This window comes from Dunckerocampus dactyliophorus, chromosome 1, assembly GCF_027744805.1.
Source record: "Dunckerocampus dactyliophorus isolate RoL2022-P2 chromosome 1, RoL_Ddac_1.1, whole genome shotgun sequence".
NCBI lineage: Eukaryota > Metazoa > Chordata > Actinopteri > Syngnathiformes > Syngnathidae > Dunckerocampus > Dunckerocampus dactyliophorus.
In genome coordinates, this window is record NC_072819.1 from 49503015 (window position 1) to 49522466 (window position 19452).

Below are 19452 nucleotides of genomic sequence, written 5' to 3' on the forward strand. Positions count from 1 at the left end.
GAGCAGGATGAAAGAGGAAAGGGTGATACCAAGCGTCTCACACTGGAAATAAGAAGTAACACAGGAGTCCAATAAGTCAGCAGAGCGTGACAAATCCCTCGTTTATTGCGGTTAATTGGTTCCAGACCAGACCGGGATCAGGGAATTTCTGCACTTCCTTATTTATGAATCTAATATTTTCATAGTTAGAGCATATACGACCTGTTTACAACCTTCTAAATAAATTTTTTAAACATTATTAGAGCCCTCTAGACATGAAATAACGCCCCTATAGTCACCTTTACCCTCTTCTAACCCAATATAGTAAACATAATAGAAGAAAATAAGACATTTAAGACATAAATAAGACTTGTGTGTGTTGCTGTAAATGTGTTCCGGCGCTAGGGGAGAAGAGTGGGAGACGAGCAGGAAGTGAGGTTGAGTTTAGAGTTGAGTTTTCGCTCGGAGTGGGTTACGGCCACAACAGTGTTAGTGCCTGTTCAAACCTGCAATAAAAGCCTGTTGTTCCGGCGATCAAGAGTGATGCTTGTGTGTCTCACCCAACATTACAGTAACATTACTGACACCTAGTGAACGGTGTAGAGGACTACACATCATCACAACGTATTTGAATGCGTCTTCTGAATGCCTTATTTTTGCATTTTAGTTCATTTAGCATTTTTATTCTGGGAAATGCTTAATTTAGGCCAAAATATGTAAAATTTGCTGAAATATGCACATTTTTGACCAACAATTCAGCCACGAAACAGCATTAATGAACATATTCTCCTTCATTAATGCGTCATATTGGTTACCAGAGATAGTAATTATTGCATTACTTTTTTTGGAAAACCTTCAAATATTTAAAGTGAGCAGGTTTCACTTGTTAGTGGCATAGAGTAGTGGCACGTGGCATTTTAGAGATATTTCACGAGATTAGAGACACTCAGCCAACGCGGACAAACACTTTGCTCTGGGACATAATGTACACTTCACGTGTATTTTCTTGACTTTTACGTCAGTGGCGTCGACGTCGTGGCTGTGCTTCTGTCCTGAAAACACCAGTTTTCACTCGACAGACCGCTCTGGACTCGCCATTGTTTCATCGAGTTCTCTTGTGTGACTGTTTGCAGCGCCTTATGTACTACCTGAACTTGGCTTACCATGAACTTGCACTCTGCCTTGAGCCAGTCATCATTACTTACGTGTCTGCCATCCCTACCCCCCACCAAAGAAGGACAATCACCAAAAAAACATCCTTTTATTTGGGCGAATAACATTGTTAGAGATCCGTGCATGACACGTGCCGCATTTCACTGTCGGTAATGATAAAGGCGTTGTCATTTTTTAAAGAGTAAATTACATTGCCGGTAACTGGAAAACAATAATTATTGTTATTTTTAAGGCCGTTACTCCCAGCTCTGGTTATGGAGGGCTTTGATGGCACAGAAGGGTGTTTGCTCCTGTACCACTAATGAAAACCACATTAGTGGGAATAAATGGCACTTTTGCACCTCACTCTCCTTTTCATTTCTCCTCTCTGTCGTTTATTTAGAATAAAACTACAAGGGTAAGGACTGATGATTTGCTCTAATTATTCCATTTTCAGTTGCTAAAAAGGGATCCACGTGGATTTAAAATGCCAATTATAGCCTCGAATTTGGGAGCTCCGGTAGCCGCAGACATTCAAAGTCGAGAATTAGGAGGAAATTAAAGTGGAGCCCAGTTTCAGCGAGTCTAGTCCTCAGGCGTGAAAGAGTCTTGGCAGGCAAGAGGAAAGGGTGAAGAATTTGGCGTCTGGCGAGGGAGCACCTCTCGAGACTACTGTAATCCTCACTGGTGAATGTGTGCGCGTGGGTGTGTGCGCGTGTGCGTGTGTGCGCGTGCATGCATGTAGATGATCTCAGTGCAGCTTGCATTAAGGCGGGGATTCCAGTTCCCCTGCTGGGGTCTGGCTAAGACACGCATAGCAGATGGATGGAGGGATGGACAGGGGAGAGGGGAATTATGGGAGGAAGAAAGATGGTGGGTGTTGGGATGGAGGGCATGTGGTGACTCATTTGCCATCGCTTAGCAGCAAGTTGCTTTATTCCATCGTGCGTCCCCAATCAGGTGTGTTTTTAGAAAATCCATCTGGTTCCATCTGACTAAGTGTATTTATTTGTCTGCAGTGTCGCCGCTGATCGGGCGGTACTGCGGTACCAAGATCCCTCCAGAGATCCAGTCATCCTCTGGCCTGCTGTCCCTTTCCTTCCACACGGACATGGCGGTGGCCAAAGACGGCTTCTCTGCCCGATACAACATGACGCGCAAAGAAGTCAGCGACTGTGAGTGTGCGATAACTCCACGTCACTCTATTTGTGTGTGTGTGTGTGTTTGTCTGCCCCGCTCTTATTACATCTCTGTGTCCGCCCCAGAACTTCTCCACCATCTACAGACACTCGTGTGTCTGTTGCTGTGTTTTGCCCACTTTAATGCCAATTCAATCCCGACGTTCACCTCTTTGAGAAGCCAGCCCGCTCTATTTTCCTTCAAATTGAAATGAAGTTCACCTCAATTTACTTTTCTGACTCTGTCGGCCCTTTTGTCTCTGTGGATTTACGCTCACGTCTTCCAGCTTTATAACACGCTACGTTTTTGCGCCTGTCATCCAATATATTCAACGTTCGCTTGCAGCTCAATTCCCATCTCTTTCCCTTCCTCAGCGTTTCACTGTAGCATGGCGCTGGGCATGGAATCGGGGCGGATCAGCGACGACCAGATCACAGCCTCCACAACCTTCTATGACAACCGCTGGTTGCCGCGACAGGCTCGCCTCAACAACCATGACAACGCCTGGACGCCCTCCGAGGACAGCAACAAGGAGTACATCCAGGTCTGGGCATCTTTTCTGAATGCAACTTTATTGTCCAGTATTACGGCTTTTGCAGACCTTGAGACTTCCATCAAGGCCAAACATTACCTTGCGCACCCTCAGAGACGCCCACTACTGCATTGGCAATAAGATTCATGAGAGAAAAAAGGAGGGGGGAGACCACCATGCACACATAGGCACTCATAGGAACATAAATCTACAGGTAAAATGTGCCTTATTGATAACGATAAACGGGCAGAGGTATCAGCGAAGAAACGTGCACGAGAGGGACTGCAAATGGATGATAAGGAAATGCTCCTGACTCTCACACGTTCATATATTTTGATGTTTATATGCATTCACACACGCACCATTGCAGGCAAGAGCGCTATGATGGATGAGGGTGCTTCTGAAGAACACATCCGAATACTGCTTCATTGATCTTTGCATCTAGCGTTCTTCATTTGCACGTGACAATGCTCGGACACATGCCCCGCCTCGTCTTCCCGTGCAGGAGCCCACCCCCAATCCTGGGATGTCTGCGTGACAAATAGACACAGCAGCTGCTTGTCTTGGTTGTCTACGTCAAACCTGTGCATCATAAATCCCCGCTGGGCGCTGCGCATTGCAGAAGCTTCTCTCCCATCTATCATTCTCTATTAAGAAAGCGTGTGTCGTATTTAATTCCCCATTTGCTTCATCTTCAAGGTTGACCTCCAGTTTCTGAAGGTCTTGACGGGCATCGCCACCCAGGGGGCCATTTCCAAAGAGACACAGAAGTCTTACTATGTTACCACATTCAAACTGGAGGTCAGCACCAACGGGGAGGACTGGATGATCTATCGTCATGGCAAGAACCACAAGGTACATACTTTCATGGAGCTGGCCCGGGTTCAATTCCCAATCAATCAATTCCCAATCAATACCCCTTTTGGTAACATTTTCAACTCTTACTACAATCACAGTAACACAAAAATGACAGCACAACATGTAGCAGGTACTGTAGGTAAACATGCATATGACAGCTACTACTACTATGGGGATAATAAATGTTAACCCTAAACACATAACTGTAGCAGCTTTTTACAAAACAAGTGCCGCAAAGCATGTTGGGAAGCCGGAAGCACTCCCAGCGATGGGCGCGATGCCCGCTCCCAGTATGCTACCTCAGCTCAGGCTCGCGCCACCTCCCGGTGGTGTTTGTTGGCATGTTGGGCGTCTGGTTCAAACGGACCGGAGTCCGTACCCTCAGAAGCCTTGTTTTGGTTGCTACATCAACGGAAGTGCAGTGCGGCACAGAGTTGTATGCTACATTTCTGGACCTTCTACACCCGGGTCGTGACCTTGGTCATGAGGCAAAGGAACAGATGATGAGAGGGAGGAAAAGATGTGACAGCGAGAGGAGGGGAAGCTGACACACAAGAACAATGGAGTCCTCTGTGTGCCCTTTTCTGGGCGTACTATCTTTCTCACATTGGCGCACACACACACAAACATATACACACACACACACACACACACACACACACACAAAATGCAAGTTAATTTGTGAATATACAGTATGTGCAGTGCATGAGGTTGTTGTTGTGGTGCGTCTCCCTCATATCGGGGTGGAGGTCAGCATGGATTTTAAGAGGGAAATGGAAAGTGTTGCGGGAGGATGGGCGCTCTGGGGACGGGTTAATCCACACACACACACATTTAACCATGTGGACCCCTTCCGCGCTGGCCACTGATTGGTTTGGGTGGGGCCAGTAGGGGGTATCTGATGCGGAGATTACTGAACGAAACGTGGGTCTGACTTAAAATGAAGCCACAACATCTGTGCAGTTTGCTCGAACCCGCCACCACACTGATGGCTCCGTCTGGAGATGTGCGCGTGCAAACAGATATGTTGTCTGTCTCGTCCATACGCAGTCGGAGTCTCTGCTCATCTGCCTCGGCTTTGAAAACAGATGACGTCGTTATTTTACTGCATGTGACTTTTCGTCAACCACCTCAGGATGAACTCATGCCAAGCAGAGCGCCAAATCTTATTACATTGACGACATTTAACTCGGAGTAAAGCACCCATCTGGTTTTGATGACCGTCAAGGCAAGGTGACAGCATACATGCGTGACGGAACTCTCAAATAATGCATGCTCTGTAATTTATGGCTTCCAGTGTTGTTTCTTTGTGTCGGTGCCAGCCGCACACAGCAAAGGATGCGGTGCGGGCACTTTTGACTTGACTGAAGCTACACTTTTCACTCCCTTCGCCAGCCAGGTTCCTCCTGCGGTCCCAGCGGGCCTCAGTGGAATCTTCTGTGACTGCTAATCCACCGGCCGCGCAATACAAACTCCCGGTTAGCCGTTCTAAGCCCCCCCAAAGAGCCCTTAAGTGGTTGAAGCTCATTTCTCGTCAGGGGGTCCTGTGATGACAAGGATTTTGCTCCTGTAATTGTCATTTAACACGGCACTCAAAACTATAGTGTTGCTTTGGAGGCTTCCATGTGTGCATGTTTGGCTTGTCTAATGTGTGCGTGTGTGTGTGTGTGTGCGTGTGTGTGTGCGTGTGTGTGCGTGTGTAAGAAATGTGTCAATAAAGACCTCACAGATGAGGTTTTATCTGCAGAACTTGCAGACAGAGCACTTACTGTCAAAAGGCCTACAATTAGGGATCCTCGATACTGGCTTTCTTACCGATATCCAATACCGATATGTCATCACTGATACTGATATCAACCAGCTCTTCCCTCAAACTAATGTTGTGTAATGAACACATTATGCTTCTCCGACTGGATGCAAAATAAGACAAATACTGCAATATGCAATACAAGTTGTAAAACATCACTCTTTTCAAAACTTGATATCATTTATTATTATTATTCCTTTAAAAATGCATAATTAAGCAAATTGTACATATTCCTCCACTTAATTAAGCATTTCCAAGCATAAAAATGGCTAAATGACCGAAAATACAAATATAAGGAGCTCCGAAGACATGCTATGGAGTGTAATACACTTGTGTGCGCCTTTAAGAAGCGGGGCCTGGGAAGTGACATGTCTAACGTCAGCTAGTTGACTCAAGTTGAGTGCTAGCAGCACGTTAGCAGTGTCGAGAGTGGCTGACAGCAGCTCCTGTGTGAATGTTCGCTGCATGTGTGTTCACTGATTGTTAATAAAGCCATTGAAGTGAGTCTCTCCTTAACCACAAACGGCAGCAGTATTCCACGCTGGTCACTAGGTGTCAGTAACGTTACAGTGACGACACAATAGCCACCTCAGGAAGGACGCTGTCCATGCGAATGTGTGAGTCAATCTTATTTAGGTCTAAAATGACTTATTTTCTATTGTTATGTCTACTACATTGGGTAATACAAGTGTAAAGGTGACTATAGGGGTGCTATTTCATGTCGACAAGGCTCTAATAATGGTAAAAACAGTATTTAGAACAGGGAAGTCCAAAGTGCGGCCCAGGGGCCATTTGTGACCCTCTGCTGTTTTTTATTGGCCTGCCGCACATTCCGAAAATAATAGTAATTTAACAAGAAATCTAAAAAAACAAAAAACAAAAACTGAATCAGCAGTAATTTTACAAGAATAAAGTCAAAATATTAAGAGAAAAATGTTGCAATCTAATGAGAAAAGTTGTCATTTTACGTGACTAATGTCCGAATATTGTGAGGAAAATGGATGTCATTTTAGTCGCATAAAGTTGAAATATTAAAGACATTTTTTTTAAAGTATAGTAATATTAAGAGAAACAGAACAGTAGTTTTAAGACAAACAAACAAAACAACGAATAAAGTTGTCATTTTTGGAAAATAAGGTTGCTGAAAAAGTCCTAATGTTACAAGAATAAAGTCAAAATATTACAGTAGTCGTAATTACCAGAGAAGCCGTAATGTTACGAGAATAAAATCAAAATATTAAGAGAATAAATCTTTAAGAGTCGCTATTTTACTAGCAAAAAATATGAGGAAAAATAATGTAATTTTAGTTGCACAGAGTTGCAATATTCAAGAAAAAAATACTTTCTTTTGTGAAGTCATAATATTATATGAAACAAAAGGAAATTGAAGTTGTAAGTTTTGGAAAAATAGGTTGGGGGAATAGTTTTAATATTATGGAAGTAAAGTCATAACATTAGAAAAAAATGTACGGAAATTATTTAAGAAGGAAGTTGGAAAATGTTTTAAAAAACACCAAAACGGGTGACGAATGCAAAGTTCATACTAATATTACGCTACAAACTATCAAAGTGACTCTTGCGTCCTTTCATTTTTCAGAATGTGGCCCTTGCTGGAAAAAGTTTGGACACCCCTGATTATGAAGGTCATAAGCAGGTTTTTATGCTGTAACTACAAAAATATTCCATTTATTGATACTGCGATCCTACTTTGCGGAAATTCAGTTATCGCGGTCAGGCCTGGGATCAATTAACCACGATTGTCGTCCCCTTTGCCAGCCCCCCGCCCCCCAGAAGCACTGCTTTACAGTTATTGCAAATTGCCTATTTACTGCTTAAAGGCGAAACTTGGACATCATTTCAGACGGCAGACGTACTGAACCGGAGTTTGATGAGGTCCTCTCACTCCTGCACCGATATCACTATCGGCGGGAAAGAAAACGATACTGATACGACCCGATATCTCCTCCCTACACACAATCTCCGGTTTCTGTCATCACCGCCCGCATCAGCGAGGACGTACGTGTGTGTGTGTGTGTGTGTGCCTGTCAGTGTGTGTTTTGTGACTCTCTTTGTGCCAACACACCGACCAATCGGCACCCGTGTGACGTGGGCATTAAAAATCACACCATTCACAAATGTACCTCACTACTTGATGAGATGTTACACGCAGCTCTCACACACACACACACACACACGTGCACGCATTGTCCTTCTCAGGGCTGTCGCAGCGAGCGGCCAGCTGGAACCAGTTCCTGCTGTCAACATCTTCATAGCGGGAAGGAAGAGGAGGGGAGGTCATGGCCGGAGAGGGAGAGTGAGGGGGGGTGTGCAGAGTGTAATTGGCAGAGAAAGATGGAGGGAACAGCGCAAATGAAAGAAAAATCAGTCCAGTAATAACTTGTGCAGACCTCTCCACATCCCCCTGTGGTGTAGTCAGATCCAAGGAGAACGCCGCTGAGGCCGCACGGACCAGACACCCTCACAAGCGAGCGTCAGGCTGGGATGGTAAAAGAATGAAGCTGTGATGCATGGAAACTGGATTTTCCAGAAGGACGACGGAAACAACCGCTGCTGTGATGCACATGATTGTCTCTCTTTCTGTTTGCTGTCCTCAACACACGCACACACCTTTCGCTGTGACCTCAATTCCCCAAAAAGGTCATCAATAGTTAAATACCCATGGTGCCCTGCCAGCATCCACACCCAAGACCGTCCGTCACAAGCTGCCCTTGTGTGTGTGTGTGGAAGTGTGTGTGTGTGTATACGCTGAGGTTTCGACAACGAGCAGGGCTTCGTTATATTTTCATGACTCTCCACGCCAGGAGACACAACACGGCCGCTTTAATTATTCAGCTTACCTCGCCTGCCGGTGACGCGAGGGGCGGAGCCGCGGCTATCTCACTACGCGTACACAAGCTGAAACCGCACCGCGGTCGTCGGGCAGATTAGAGAGGCCGCTTCGACGCATTTTTAAAGAAGCGGCTTCGTTCAGAAGTGACTATGCAGTCAACAACTTAGTCGATGCGCGACCATCTGCTTCCTGAAGCCGGTGACCTGTAACCCTTGAAGCAGCGGTGTCAGGTGCCGGGACAATAGACAGGAGGAAATGGAGGAACTGACCTCGCGTTGTCTTTGCGTTTCTTCGGACTCTTCCTCCTGGCTGATGTGATGGAGTCTCCTTTGCTCTCACCTCTTCAGAGATCATTTGTCTGGCTTTTAGATGGCTAGTGGCCATATTTGGATGCTTTCAGCAAATGTTTCTCATTCATGACATGTTTGGTCTTGAACGACTGTTCCCTTTCCATTTCCCAAATATATAACTTCTCATTATCTCCACGAATGCAGAAATGATCACGAGTTTGCTATTTAATGGTTTATTTCCTGTCGGAGTGATGAATCTGCTCATTGTGCGTTGCTTCCCAGCCTCCCCGCCTCCTCCTCCACACCCCTCGTCAAGTTAGAGCCGCTGCCCTCCATTCAACCTCCTTGCGTGATCCTTGCTCTTCATCTGCTTTTAACTATTCTTCTGAGGAGTTTTGTCCCGGCTGTCGTTTTTCTGTTTTTCTTGTCTTTCCGCCCCGCAGCTCTTTGTTCCAAATATCTAGGAGCGGCGAAGACGTTGCCTTTGTGTGAGCGCGTGTGGGGTGTTTGCGTAACCCCCATGAGAGCTCACATCCACTGTTTGGCCTCTTAGGTAAACATGATGGCTGCCGGCCGTCCATCCAGCAGCAGATACAGCATAGATAGCCCCTGTTATCTGTTCAAACACCCCGACTGGTTTGTATTACCACTGTCAGCTCCACTTGATTAAATCAGGCCATGCCCGAAATCAAATAAAACCCCCGGAGTGACATTTTGAAGTCCTATCATATATCGTGTCACTGTGAAAGGCGTATGCCAGACGTGGGATTTTGCAAATGGGACACTTTCCGTTAGAATGAAAGTATTTTTCTTATCTTATATTTTTTATTAATATTCTATGTGTATATATATATATATATATATATATATATATATATATTTATATATATTATATTATATTATTATTTTTGCCGTTTGTATGTGTTTAAACATAACTTGAAAAGTTCTGAATGGATCTGTATGAAATGGGATATGGTCGAACTGATTCAACTTGGGGGGTGATCCGGATCACCGTCTATATTTTTATATATGTGTCTAAATATTAAAATGTATATGTAATATTGTAAATATAAATATTAACACTGATATATACTTTTGAAAGAATAGATTTGTTTTTGTGCTTATCGTTCCATCCCATCCATTGTGACGCTTGCCTGTGTGCCAAACATTACGCTTAACAGTCCCTCAGCTAAACGACACTTCCTCTGCTCGTCTGTGTGTGCGTGCGTGTGTGTGTGTGTGTGTGTGTGTGTGTGTGTGTGTGTGTTCCTGCGGGTCCGTGTCCTTGTGTGCGACTTCAATTAGTCGTGTGAAGGTCACAGAGGAGGTGCCATTGGAAAAAGGAAGTGGTTGCCACAAAAGGAATGCAAGGAAGATTCGTGTCAGTCAGTGAACGCCTCCATCAAACGTCCCCTGGAGCGTCGCGGGTTTCTTTTCACCCCAAAACAGGAAGTAACCCGACCACCCGGGTTACATTTGCCCTTTCGCCCCGGCACGCCCTCCCTGCCGCTAAAAGGCCCGATGGAAGGAAAGGGAGTGTTCCTCGAGGAGAGGTGAATGTTGATGCTTTGGGATGGAATGGATGCCTCACCTCACATCCTCACTTCCTGCCCACCTGGACATACTTCCTGTCCTTAATGGCCAATCATGTCAGGTCATGTCTCTCCCGCAGCCTCCACTGAGAGGTGTGTGGGAGTTGTGAGAAGTTTGTGTGTTTGTGAGTGAGTGCATGTGTGAGTCCCTGAGAGCTGAAACCCTCATCCATCCTCCAGCTTTCCCAGCCTCCCAGAGGCAAACCTTTGACCCCAAAACACATTGACAGCTGGCTCGGCGACATCGGATCCGTGTTTGGGTTGTCTCCACAGTGTCCGACCTGCCACTGTGTGCGTGTAACGAAGCGGATCGCTGTGAGTGGAAGTGTGTGAGAAAACGAAAGATAAGACAAAGCACCCGCATAAGGGCGTGCACATCCAACAGCAACCAGCGAGGTGATGACCATCTTCACGTCTCTTCACAGGTTTTCCACGCCAATACGGACCCTGCCGAGGTGGTGCTCAACCGCGTACCGCAGCCTGTTTTGGCACGGTTTGTGCGTATCAGACCACAGACGTGGAGGAACGGCATCGCCCTGCGCTTTGAGCTGTACGGATGCCAGATTACAGGTGTGTAGATTAGAAGACCAGAAGAAAGTTTATGCTGTTGTTACACAATGATCACATGATGCACACATAATCAGATAACAGGTGTCATGGAATATTAAATAACTGCACCAAGGGGTGAGGGACCGGCTACACTGTGTTCCAGATTATTATGCAAATAGTATTTTCGTATCATAAATATAGTTTTTTTGTCTTTTAATGAAGTTGATGGATGGTATCGTGTCTTGGGGCTCTTTAGGTTACTGATATCAATCTTGGACAACTGTCATAATTAGGTTGCCAGGTGAGCCCAATTAAAAGAAAACTACTTCAAAAAATGAAGTTCCTCATAATGAAGCATACCACAGATTTTGAGCAAGAAGGGAAAGAAAAAGCATCTCTCGTCAAATATTGCAATGCCTTGGACGAGCCAAGAAAACATTCAGTAATTCACAAAAACTTGTGGCTGATTGAGTTGAAAGGCATCATGAGAAAGGTTTCTGCCAGACAAATTCATCAAATGAAGAGAGCGCCTGCTAAAAAGCAGGTATTTGAAGCTGCTGGTGCCTCTGAAGTCCCGTGAACCTCAAGGTGTGGGATCCTCCAGAGGCTAGCAGTTCTGCATGAACCTACTATTAGGCCGCCCCTAACCAATACTCACAAGCAGAAACGCTTGCAGTGGGCCAACAAATACATGGAGATGAGTTTTCAAACAATCCTGTTTACTGATGAGGGCCGTGCAACCTTGGGTGGTCCGGATGGATGAAGTAGAGGACGGCCAGCGTATCTCAACAAGGCTGTGATGTCAGCAAGGAGGTGGCTGAGTCATGTTTTGATCGGAATCACTGGGAGAGAGCTGGTAGGCCCTTTACGGTCATTGAAGGTGTGAAAATGACCTCAGCAAAGTATGTAGCGTTTCTGACTGACCACTTTCTTCCACGGTACAATATGAAGAGCTTTGAAATGCTTTGTGGTGCATAATAAGGTGGAACGGTGCATTTGAAGTTTTTATTTTTTAGAAAAAAAATACTGTTATCATTGGGAGATTTGTTCAGTAACATTCAAATTGTACTCTAAAAGTTGATGACTGTAATTTATAATGACTATTTAACAGAATCAGAGAAAAATATAATTTGCATAATAATTTGGAACGCAGTGTAGTTTATTAAGCAATGAAATAGCGTGTGTAATATAGAAGCATGTCATTGTAAACATGACCTCACCTCATTTACACAAACTAGCTAACCTATATGATGCAATTAAGCATAAGCAAGTACATTAATATTTATTTAAATCCTTTTATTGCAATAGTATACTGTGCAAATGTCCAGCATTGTTTTCATGACAGCCGTCACGTTGATGTTGAGAAGCGTGAAATAGTAGGACGCATACAGTTAGCCGGATTTGGTGCATTAGAGCCAAAGGAGAACAGATTAAATTTTGGCATGCATGGAGGAATCTCGTATCACCGTTTCACATTACTATGGCAACAGTGGAACCATCCACAGTCCACAATTACAATGACAACATTTGTCTGTCCTTCATCCGCCATGAACCAGGATGTAGCCTGCTAGCAATCAAAACAGATGAACAAACAAACATGCACACATCAGTCCAGTTGGCGGAAGTCTACACTCTAGTGAGTGAAATCCTGCAGTAATTCTATGTGATCATATGGTAAATATGTAAAACAGCTGGCATATGTAGCATCGCAGTGGCGTTCAGAGCTTTCACGTCAACGACATTGAATTAGCGCCTGGACTTACATTCTGAAAACGGCAGTTTTAACTCGACGGACTGCTTCGGACTCGAGTTCTCTTGTGTGCCTTAGAGGTGTGGTATTCGCCAGCGAGTCGAATATTTTCAACAGCTCTTTTCAATGCACGTTTTAAATGGCAGTTAATGACGGCAGAACAATAACGCCGTTAGTATTGCTGTTCCTTTTAACACCGGTACTCCCAATACTGCTAAGATAACTTATACGGTCGGCCCTCGTTTATTGCGGTTCATTGAAGTAGGATTGCTTATTAATAAATGGAATATTTTTGTAGATAGACCACATAAAACCTTTTTACGACCTTCCAAATATGGTTTATTAGAGCCCTGGAGACATGAAGTATATTGAAGTATATTGTTTTAGACATTTCTCTTGGAGATTAATATCTATCGATCGATCGATCGTACTTCCGTTTCCCGGTCATGAGGTTGTTGTAGCCTATGGTTGTAGCCACCTAGCTAATGCTAAAGATCAGCTGCTTGTTGTTGTAGAGTAAACTGATTGGCGCCACCTACCTCCACTCCTGTCTTGTCAATCGCATCTCCACATTTGGTGACCCTCGACGTGGGTAAAAATGTCGACTGACAACAGTGACGAGACCGTGCCGACGCCGCTACAAGCTAACGTGCAGCTAACTTCAAGCCCGTGAAGTCAACACATTGAAGCCCAGTTCCGACTGCAAGGAATAACACAGGACGTCACAAAGGATTTCCACGCACTGGCGCCATCGAGTACGCGAGCCCATAGGCCTATACATATACACAGCAGTTTTTTATTAGCGTTTTTCATTATGGGGGAAAACCCAATACCGATATCAACCGATATTACATTTTTATGCCAATATCAGGCCGATAACATTGGTGGGATGATATTATTGGACATCCCGACTAATAATAGGTTGCATTCAAGCAAGAAAAGAGCATTTATTAATTCATTCATTTTTTTAAATGGAGCAAGGGCACAAACTGTATAATGTTAACCTAAAAATGCATTCAATAATTGTCGTTTTGTAAATGGTATTTTTAGAGGATTTGTTGGTGTGGTTTTGTAATCATTTATTTTTGATTGAGGAATGTTTTTATTTAACTTTCCTTGAAATAAAAAATGTCTGATAACAAAATATAAGCTCAACTTAAACATCCAGAGAAAAGAATCCCCTGAACCATTAAAAAGCAGAAACACTCGCACACATTGTCTCACAGTCCTCGTGCTATATTTTAAACATGCCGCGCCTCAGGCTAATGAAAGGGAAGTTTTATTCTATTCTTCCATCCAGAGACTTCACTTGTGTCATTTGCCTCTCTCACATTCTCTGTGAGCTCACGCTCTCTTTCTCCAGACGGCGCTCGTTTTCCCTCTCGTGGTTGTAGATACTTTCTTGATGTGTCCTCCATCCACCGTGAGCTCCGCTCGATCTGGAAATGAGTAGCCATCAATCTTTCATGGCTGCCTCTGCGTCCGTACAAGGCAAACTGTGATCCACTTCAGCCCTAAGCGCTGCGAGTGAAATAACTATTAGCTCTCACAGCACAGGTACATCCACGCGCAGCAGGCTTTCCAAATATAGCAGGCAGCCTCAAACGTATGCTCAGCCTTTGAAATGCACACAGACGCCACCCACACACACACGAATAAACTTCCTGTGCCTTTTATACATTATTCATTTCTTCTTCTTTTGCAGTGACATAACGTCATGAAACTTTGATCTGTGCTCTCTTAAACCGTCAGCACCGCTAACATCTTACTTCCTCTTGCCCTTTCTCGCTTCCTGTGTTTTTCACCCGCTTCCTCCCATAGCCTTCCCTCTCCCGCCGCTTGTCACTGCTGGAGTCTCATCCCCGCCTCCCGGCTTCCCCCACCACACTCCGACACACACACACACACACATACACACTCTCTGTGTTCTACTTCTTAACGCCCCAAATTATATCTTTCTTATCCCATTAATCCTTATTTCCCCCTCTCGTGCACTCGCTTAGCAACTTTCAGTGGCACTTGCCTGCCAACAACTGAATGAGTTTTGTTCCCGTGTGTGTGTGTGTGTGTGTGTGTGTGTGTGTGTGTGTGTGTGTGTGTGTGCGTGCGTGCGTGCGTGCTGTGCACGAGATTGATGTCGTCCCGAATAAGACATTTCAAATACCTTGAGATGTAAAATGCAGCGTAAGTAAATGCAGCAGAGTAAACATGCACTCATCCCACTAATAAAGGCTAATTGCATTTTAAACGTATCCTGTAGACACAGCGCTTTCCCGCTCTTACTGTCAGCTCGTGCTCGCTCCTCTTATCTCCTATTGCTTCGTGGCCAGCAGAGTAGTCCTGTGGTGGAGCTGAACAGCTCCCAGGCGGGAATATGTGTAACAGCGTGAGTGTACGTGTCAGGTCACGGCTCAAACATGGCCGGCCGCCCTCCCGAGGTGAAGGTGAAAGTCATGTTTGGCCTTTTGCTCTCCCACCACAGATGCTCCGTGCTCCAACCTGCAGGGCCTGCTGTCCGGCCTGCTGCCTGACGCGCAGATCTCTGCCTCATCCAGCAGGGACATGGTGTGGAACCCCAGCACGGCCCGGTTGGTGGCGAGCCGCTCTGGCTGGTTTCCCTCCCCTGCGCAGCCCCTTGCTGGAGAGGAGTGGCTTCAGGTACCGTAAGATTTGAAGTGAGATTAGTTAAGATGGAGAATTTAGATCAGTGCCCACCAGTGGGGGGGGGGGCATTCATCTGCCCCCTAGGGGGAACATGCCAGAAAATAGTACTTTTGACACCAAAAAAAAATTATTTTTTTGGTTCAAATTGATGTGGCACTCAATTTGAACAGATTCGCTTTTTAAATACTTGAATATCCATCCATCCATCCATCCATCCATCCATCCATCCATCCATCTTCTTACACTTATCCGAGGTCGGGTTGCGGGGGCAGCAGCAGCCCAGGCTTCCCGAGACATAGTCTCTCCAACGTGTCCTGGGTCTTCCCCTGAACACCTCCCCAGGGAGGCCTGGGAACGCCTCAGGATCCATCGGGAGGAGCTGGACGAAGTAGCCGGGGAGATGGAAGTCTGGCCTGCTGCTGCTGCTCCCGCCACCCAACCTCAGATAAGCGGTAGAAGATGGATGGATGGCCTCCATAAGGGGGACAGAAATGTATTCGCACCCACCGATTTGAAATCCTATTGAGAAACTGATACTATATATTTATTATCTACTTATCTGATACTATCAATTGTGATGTGCTATCGATTACTATGTTTTTATCTACTGTATTTATCTGCACTGTACAGCCTGAACTCGTATTCGAGGGTCAAATCGCATGCTGAGTACGACAAATTCATACATGTTGGCAGGTCTGCACTAATATTGAAAGTTCCCCCCGCCTCTCCCGTGACAGTTTACCGCGTCCCGCCAGGGGGGGCCACCCCACCGTTTGAGAAGCACTGATCTAACAAAATGAATGCTCAAGTCAAATAGAATAAAAGTGGATGTTGATGAGTCATTTAGGTCGTAGAGATATGGCGACCACAGCTGCACGGGGAGGGCCCACAATTCCTTGCAGGGCCCCTGTTTGTCATTTTGTAACCAAAAAAATGCGCGTAGGGCCCCAATTTGGCAAGCAGCAGCCCTGGCATTGTGGTACCAAGAGTTGATAACTATCCCTACTCCCATATGGTGTTTTTTTTTTTTTTCAAATACACCTGCACGATCCATCGCATGTGTCTGGATTTTGTTCCTAACATTCATGCATTGTAATGAATATAAAATAATATTTAAAAAAATGCTGTGATATGTTACAACAAAATCCACTCTGCACCCAAATCTAATGGGTTCTCCATTGGTCCATACCTAATCCCTCCATAAAGAAGTTTTTGCTTCTCATCCTTACTCGCAAATAAACAAACTTTGAAGCATAATCTCCTTGGCGGAGGTAATTATACAAGATCCTGGAGGACCATGAAAGCTATTTTTTTCTTTCTTCCCCAACTGCTTCCAGGTGGACCTGGGTGTGCCCAAAACAGTGCGTGGAGTCATCACCCAGGGGGCGCGAGGGGGAGATGCAGGAAGTGGAGGAACTACGGAGAACCGGGCTTTTGTCAGGAAGTACAAGGTCGCTTACAGCCTGAATGGAAAAGAGTGGAATTTCATCATGGACAGAAAGACAAGCCTGCCCAAGGTGGGTTTAGACAGCAGGGTCAATGCTCCTTTTTTTATATGTGCTTCCTCTACACCATATTGTGTGTTTGTGCAGATTTTCGAGGGGAACACACACTATGACACACCAGAGCTGCGGCACTTTGAGGAGACGGTGGCCCAGTACGTCAGATTGTACCCTGAGCGCTGGTCTCCAGCGGGGATTGGGATGAGAGTGGAGATTCTTGGCTGTGACCTTCCAGGTAGGTCCTTGTGCCACCATGACAGGGGAATTATTGTACAGATCAGAATCAGCTTTATTGGCCAAGTATGCGTACACAAACAAGGAGTTTGACCTCGGTTCAATGAGCTGTCCTTGGAAGTGTTACACAAACACTTAGAAGAAAAAGAGATGTGCAAAAGGATGACAAAAGAGTAACAGTGCAATTCAAGTGTGATGTGCGATTAAAGGGCTGGGACGTTTGTAAAACAGCATATACTAGGGCTGTCAAGGTGCAACGTGCACACGTCCTGTTTGACCCTTGGCCGACGCCGTAGTTTGAGGAAGCACCGGTGGCCGTGTAGCTCCGAGCGGGAGCAAATGTTGAGCAGAAATGGAGAAAGAAAGGCGTATTTTCATTGGTAAATTTAGCCTCGAATCCCAGGCAGATGTGAGAAGGTACTGAAGCACTGCCGGTATGTTTTTATTGTCATTTCTACAGTGGTACTTTGGCACTGTGTCCCAAATAAGTGTTGTTTTTTTTTGCTTAGAACTGCGAGCTCAAATTTGGGTAGTTTAACAGCAGGTACAGCTGAGGACAGCTACAGATTGTGGGGGCTCCTGTCAACGATGTGACCATGACTGAAACGCCAGCAGCGGTAGCATTAGCTAGCTAGTCGTCAACACATCAATAAAACATACGTACATTGTAGCGGTTTCATTTTCATTTATTATGTGTTGTGTAAAACTATGACAGGAACAACATCAAATTAAAAGCACAAAATGAATACATAGCCACCACCCACCAGTACCAGCCTGGACTTGTTTTTCAGAGAGGTTTTGTACCACAAAAGTGCACATTAGCACTCAATAAGGTTGTCAGATCTTACCTTTATGCATTCCCACATGGTATCAGCATTTGGGAGCAAATATGAGGTGAAAGAAAAATGGTAAAAATACAGTATAGTAGTCTATCTGTGTGACTTTTTTGGGAATACATGCAGCGTGTGAGAACCGGAAAATGTGCGTTCAAGGGTCGTCAAACACAGTGGACCAATTGCCTCTCACATTAAACATTCAAAAACTGGGGGATTTCTAACTGTATATTATTTCTGAATAAAATAATGGCCCACATTTCTAAAATTGATATCCCTGTACATGAACTGTATCATAGTTGCGTATCGAATCGTTGACCACAAAGAGTGTTACATCCCTTCTTATTGTAGATAAAAATGTTTTTCATCTGAAATTAAATGTGATTAATTGTGAGTTAACCATGGACAAAATGTGATTAATCACGATTAAATATTTTAATCGATTGACAGCCCTAGCGTGTACACCAAAAATAAAAAAGGATGCCGCCTTTCGTCTGAGCCACCCCATAATAAAGTCAAGGTGGTTTGTGAAGGTGACTTGGGAGGCTCGCATCTGCGTGGAGACACGTCGGCATAAAAGTGTTTCAGCCGCGTTTGCTGTTCAGTCGTTTCACCTGGAAAGCAGGACGGCGTTGCAGGCTTCTAGAAACATGTGCTATCACCAGGAGGGGAGTGGACAGGGTTTGGTTTACAGGAATGCATCCCCAAGGAGAACTTTCAGCGGGGTCTGTTTTCCAGATGTGTGTGGGCACACACACACACACACACACACACACGCAGATACATGCTCATACATCTCTTTGCACAAGCACACATGTGGACTTTCGCTGTTCGCCACTCCCTCTGAGCCTGAACAGGATGACTGATGCCGTATAGCCCCGCCAAACATGTCACACACGTCCAAGACTCGCATCAAGCACACCTCTGACAGACACACACTCATGCATGCGTTTTACACACCGTTTTAATTTGTGTATTTGGTGCTGATTGTGCGACTCATGGGGGGGTTTTGCACCGATCACTTGCAGCATTTTTGTAGAGAAATGTGTCGCAGACGGCCGACGTCAAGGGTTGCACGTTCCAAGCTCAGCGGGAACGCTGGATGACTGCTGACAGCCTGTAAATCCTCCACTTCCCCTCATCCATATTGTTCACCTCTGTCGTCTGTTGTGCCTTCTTAGGTTTCGCTTTGTGTTTCATATTTTGGGACCTCTGGTGCCTGGTGCATTGAGAAGGTAGATTCTGTGAGGCTGGAGTAGAATAAGATCCTTCTCACCATCCCAACACGTGGTTTGCACTTCTTTCTCCCCCGAGGCCCAATGCGTGGGTTCATGAGTGTTATTCTTCTGCTTACCCCTCTCATCAGCGATACATCTCACTCACGCACGCACACATGGGCGCGCGTCACTGCTTTTGCAGTTGTACTTGCGGCGAAAAAAATGTAAAATGCATGAGGATGAATTGAGTGTGAGGAGAGGAGGATGGCATCGTTCACGCACATACGTACAGCACGTGTCTGTAAATTTACCTCATGAGACACAGCAAGGGACTTTTTGTCCTCCGTGATGGACAAGCGTCTCACAGCCATATTGCTAATTACTAATGCAAAACACTCTACAAGCACAAGACATCCTGGGCTTTCTAGTGGTGTGTTATATGGTGGGCTTTGTCTTTCTCCCC

General features: G+C 45.2%; 1 protein-coding gene across 2 annotated transcripts in view; it reads left to right on the plus strand.

Moving 5' to 3' along the window:
• The window catches only part of nrp2a (neuropilin 2a), a 73078-nt gene that overhangs the window by 30548 nt on the left and 23078 nt on the right, over positions 1-19452 (plus strand). For both annotated transcript variants that reach the window (XM_054770249.1, XM_054770258.1), the window contains exons 5-11: positions 2151-2306; positions 2685-2854; positions 3542-3697; positions 10666-10810; positions 15022-15197; positions 16541-16720; positions 16796-16940. In XM_054770249.1, the coding sequence (XP_054626224.1) occupies positions 2151-2306; positions 2685-2854; positions 3542-3697; positions 10666-10810; positions 15022-15197; positions 16541-16720; positions 16796-16940 (1128 nt within the window). The remainder of the gene's footprint in view (positions 1-2150; positions 2307-2684; positions 2855-3541; positions 3698-10665; positions 10811-15021; positions 15198-16540; positions 16721-16795; positions 16941-19452) is intronic.